The sequence below is a fragment of the Triticum dicoccoides genome, chromosome 5A (assembly GCF_002162155.2).
Source record: "Triticum dicoccoides isolate Atlit2015 ecotype Zavitan chromosome 5A, WEW_v2.0, whole genome shotgun sequence".
Lineage (NCBI taxonomy): Eukaryota > Viridiplantae > Streptophyta > Magnoliopsida > Poales > Poaceae > Triticum > Triticum dicoccoides.
The window spans coordinates 527,727,331-527,732,312 of NC_041388.1; the positions used below are offsets into that span (position 1 = coordinate 527,727,331).

The 4,982-nt window shown below is 46.0% G+C and overlaps 1 protein-coding gene across 1 annotated transcript; it reads left to right on the plus strand.

Annotated features, from left to right (window-relative positions):
* Positions 1-1,121: 1,121 nt before the first annotated feature.
* LOC119299875 lies at positions 1,122-2,201 on the plus strand. The gene is made up of 3 exons (XM_037577006.1): positions 1,122-1,158; positions 1,653-2,030; positions 2,110-2,201. Exons 1-3 carry the CDS (start codon positions 1,122-1,124, stop codon positions 2,199-2,201), a joined length of 507 nt encoding a protein of 168 aa, XP_037432903.1.
* The last annotated feature ends 2,781 nt before the right edge of the window (positions 2,202-4,982 follow it).

Sequence of the window (4,982 nt, forward strand, 5' to 3'; positions counted from 1 at the left end):
GACCGCTTCGCGGTCTGATACATGATCGTATTGGATGGCTTGCTCAGTCTGAACAACGCAATCCAGACGATTGCGAGAGGTTTGAGGGTCGGCGTTGGAGATGCCCTTAACGGTGAGCGATGAAAATGTATCTAAATGTACTTTAAACACATGTTCTAGAGCTGGTTTGTTCATTTTCAACTTTATGTATGAATTTATATCTGTCATGCAAGTTCATGTATTAATAGTGTAACTAACTAGATTTTTTCTTCCCCACTTACAGGTGGAACCCACAGGGTAACAAAGGGCGGCCCCAACCTCACTGGAGTGCCACGTAGAGAGTTAACAAAGACTTAACAGGCAGTCAGCGACAGATATGTATCTAAATGTATCTTGAACACAAGTTCTTTTTTTATCAAAGAAGGGTTTCACCCTCCAATTTCCTTGAAGGGAAATCAAAAGCGATCTATAAGCACCAGTTCAAACGAAAATAAAAGGTCTCAAATCTACTACCACTGAAACTAGAAACTAGAACTAGCAAAGGGAGACATCCCAGCTAGCACAAAAGCATTGAAAGGATCCCAGACCGCATGCAGACTCGAACACTTAAACACAAGTTCTAGAACTAGTTTGCGTATTTTTCTAACTTTATATATGAATTTGTATAAGCCATACAAGTTCATGTATTAATAGTGTAATTAACTCTAGATTTTACAATTGCTCTGAGCACATGTGAAGGAACGGTACCTTAGGTTGGGACCGTTCTCCAAACCCGTTTGGAACGATTACTTTTCAACTGACAGTGACATTCAGGTGGCGTTTTCTTATACTAGTTTCTTGCAGCATGCATGTAAAACATTTAGGCCCTGTTTGATAACAAAGTATTTTAAGAATACTAGAGTTTTTAAAATTATCATAGTTTTATTTATAATGAGTTGTTTGGTTGCCTCTAACAATTGTGATTTTAAAACTGTAGTTTTTTCTCTGCATAAAAAAAAGAACCCAAGACCTCTTTTTTTTAACAGAGCAGACGAAAAGAAGGGATGGGACGTCGTTATCTTCTCAGCTCGATCTAAAACACAGCTATCGCTCCCACACCGCCGCCGCCGCCGTCGCCTTTGGAGATATCTCCCTCCGCAACCATGGGGAAGAAAAGAGACGAGGATGGAGAGACCAAAGGTGAGTAGACTCTGCCCTTCGCCCTCCCTCAAGTCGCTCCTCCCGCCTCTCCATGCTGATCGCCGGCCCCTTCCTCCGCACGGTTGTGCCTTTCCTAACTATGCATGTGGCGCAGCTCCGCTCGAACTGTTCGTCTAGACTGCTAGCTGGATCTCTGTGCTTGTTAATTCAACTCCGCTCGAGTTGTTCCTCTAGTCTGCTAGCTGGATCTCAATGCTTGTTAATTGAGGACTGCTTCAGCTGTTCGTCTAGTCTGCTAGCATTCGTATCCAGGACTTGTATACATGTCTTTAGAATCAGATAGGTTCACTGTTCGACCTTGTATAGAATATGGTTTTGCTGGTTGCTGGTTAGCTGAATATTTGCTTTGGACCAGTCCCTTTTTTAACCGATTGATTGGAGATTTACATGCACCTGTATACACAATGAAGACGCATTCGTCTGTTGTAAATGCAATTGACAAATTCTTGATGCATTTTGTTTTCCATTTGCAGACAAAAAAAACAGAGCATCATGGACCACTGCTCAACTTGACCTGCTCGTTTCTGTGATGAAAGAGTATGTAGCTGCTGCTGAATTTTGTGGTCAGAATGGATGGACAAAAGAAGGATGGAATTCCATGGTTATACGCTTGAATAATCAGTTTCAGAGAGCTAACTTTATTGTTTCTCAACTAAAATTTAGAGAGCAACGGTTGAAGAAATATTATTTTATTGTCAAATCTATTGTAGAGAAGAGTGGCTTCGGTTTTCATCCTGTTACAAAAATGCCAACAACCATTGATGAAAAATGGGATGAATTGAGCAAAGAACAACAGAAGTGGAGATACAAAGCTTTCCCTTACTACGACGATTTGCATGCAATTTATGATGGTATGTTGGTTTCACATGTTATGAATTTACCACATGATCTTGCATGCTTTTAGTTTACAATCTATTCCTCTGTACCCAGGTAAAACAGCAGAGGGGAAGGGTTGTAAGAGGACAACTGACATGGACGAATTGATTATTAAAATTACATGCCACCATGACATTTTGCAATAATGTTCTGTGACGCCCCCGATTCAATCGTACACTAATCATACACACAAACGTGTACGATCAAGATCAGGGACTCACGGGAAGATATCACAACACAACTCTACAAATAAAATAAGTCATACAAGCATCATATTACAAGCCGGGGGCCTCGAGGGCTCGAATACAAGAGCTCGATCATAGACGAGTCAGCGGAAGCAACAATATCTGAGTACAGACATAAGTTAAACAAGTTTGCCTTAAGAAGGCTAGCACAAACTGGGATATAGATCGAAAGAGACGCAGGCCTCCTGCCTGGGATCCTCCTAAACTACTCCTGGTCGTCGTCAGCGGGCTGCACGTAGTAGTAGGCACCTCCCGAGTAGTAGTAGTCGTCGACGACAGTGACGTCTGGCTCCTGGGCTCCAACGTCTGTTCGCAGCAACCGGGTATAGAAAGAGCTAAAAGAGGGAGCAAAGCAACCGTGAGTACTCATCCAAAGTACTCACAAGCAAGGAGCTACACTACATATGTATGCATTGCTATCAAATGGATTAAGGGTATCATATGTGGACTGAACTGCAGAATGCCGGAATAAGAGGGGGATAGCTAGTCCTATCGTAGACTACGCTTCTGGCCACCTCCATCTTGCAGCAGGAGAAGAGAGTAGATGGTAAGTTCACCAAGTAGTATCATGTAGCATAATCCTACCCGGCAATCCTCTCCTCATCGCCCTGTGAGAGAGCGATCACCGGTTGTATCTGGCACTTGGAAGGGTGTTTTATTAAGTATCCGATTCTAGTTGTCATAAGGTCAAGATACAACTCCAAGTCGTCCTGTTACCGAAGATCACGGCTATTCGAATAGATTAACTTCCCTGCAGGGGTGCACCACATTTCCCAACATGCTCGATCCCCTTTGTCCGGACACACTTTACTGGGTCATGCCCGGCCTCGGAAGATCAACATGTCGCAGCCCTACCTAGGCACAACAGAGAGGTCAGCACGCCGGTCTAAATCCTATGGCGCAGGGGTCTGGGCCCATCGCCCATTGCACACCTGCATGTTGCGTACGCTGCTGGAGAGCAGACCTAGCAACCTCCATTACAAAGGAAGTTGCGTTACACGGTCCAACCCGGCGCGCGCCGCTCAGTCGCTGACATCACAAAGGCTTCGGCTGATACCATGACGTCAAGTGCCCATAACTGTCCCCGCGTAGATGGTTAGTGCGTATAGGCCAGTAGCCAGACTCAGATCAAATACCAAGATCTCGTTAAGCGTGTTATTTTGATATAACCACGGACGCCGACCAAGGCCAGGCCCACCTCTCTCCTAGGTGGTCTCAACCCGCCCTGTCGCTCCGCCACAAAGTAATAGTTGGGGCCCTTCGGGAACTCAGGCCCACCTCTACCGGGATGGAGCCACCTGCCCCTTCAGCCCCCAACATCGGAATCACTCGCGGGCACTCCTACGAGCCGTCCCGACTTTAATCACCACCTGTATAGCATGTATATATGTATAAGTATATACCCGTGATCACTTCCCGAGTGATCACGGCCCGATAGTATAGCATGGCAGACGGATAAGAAGGTAGGGCCACGGATGATAAACTAGCATCCTATACTAAGCATTAGGATTGCAGGTAAAGGTAACAACAGTAGTAGCAAGGACAGGCTATGCATCAGGATAGGATTAACGAAAAGCAGTAACATGTTAAACTACTCTAATGCAAGCAGTAGAGAGTAGAGTAGGCGATATCTGGTGATCAAGGGGGGGGCTTGCCTGGTTGCTCTGGCAAGAGAGAGGGGTCGTCAACACCGTAGTCGTACTGGGTAGCAGTGGCGTCGGTCTCGGTGTCTAGCGAGAGAAGAGGGGGAAGAAACAATAAATATAATGCAAACAAATGCATGACGATGCATGACATGACAAAGCGTGATGCTAGGTGTGCCCTAACGCGGTATGAGGTGGTACCGGTGTAGGGGGAAAACATCCGGGAAAGTATTCCCGGTGTTTCACGTTTTTGGGCAGATGAACCGGAGCGGGAAAGTTACGTGTTTGCTATGTTAGGGATGTGTGGCGGACGAACGGGCTATGTATTCGGGTTCATCTCGTCGTTCTGAGCAACTTTCATGTTGAAAATAATTTAATCTGAGTTACGGATTAAAAGATGTGATTTTCTAAAGATTTTTATTAATTTCTGGAATTTAATTAATTATTTAATTTAATTCGAAATTGGATTTATGACATCAGCATGATGTCATGCTGACATCAGCAGTCAACAGGGGCTGACTGGGTCAAACTGATGTGTGGGTCCACTGGGACCCACCTGTCATACTATGTTAGGTTAATTAGGGTTTAGTTAATTGATTAGGTTAATATATAATCAGGATTAATTAGTTTAATTAATTCTTTAATTAATTAATTAAGATTAATTAAGTTAATTAATTTTATTTATTATTTTTTTAATTCCCTTTTTTTAAAACGTTATGGGGTCGGGCCCCATTTGTCATTGGGCCAGGGGAGCCCTAGCGGGCGAACGAGCACGGGTCTCGGGCGCGGTTGCAGACACCCGATGGGGCGAGCCCGGGCGCGGCCAGCGGCACGGCGCCGGTGAGGCAAAGCGCGCCGCGGCGGGGGGTGGCGGACGGCACAGGGAGCAGAGCGAGACGGGCGACGGCCGACGACGCAGAGGGGCACGGCTGTGCAGCAGTAGCAGCCGCCGCTGCAGCCGCAACAGCAGCGCAATGCATGAGCAGCAGCAGGGGGTAGGCAGGGCGGCGTCGAGCGCGCGCGCATGGCGAGGGAGGGC

What these genes read in the sequence shown, in the direction of transcription:
- LOC119299875 (XM_037577006.1), top strand. Translation starts at nt 1,122, where the DNA reads ATGGGGAAGAAAAGAGACGAGGATGGAGAGACCAAAG. An exon ending in CGAGGATGGAGAGACCAAAG is followed by an intron (nt 1,159 to 1,652) that starts GTGAGTAGACTC and finishes TTCCATTTGCAG; the next exon opens with ACAAAAAAAACAGAGCATCA. An exon ending in TTTGCATGCAATTTATGATG is followed by an intron (nt 2,031 to 2,109) that starts GTATGTTGGTTT and finishes CTCTGTACCCAG; the next exon opens with GTAAAACAGCAGAGGGGAAG.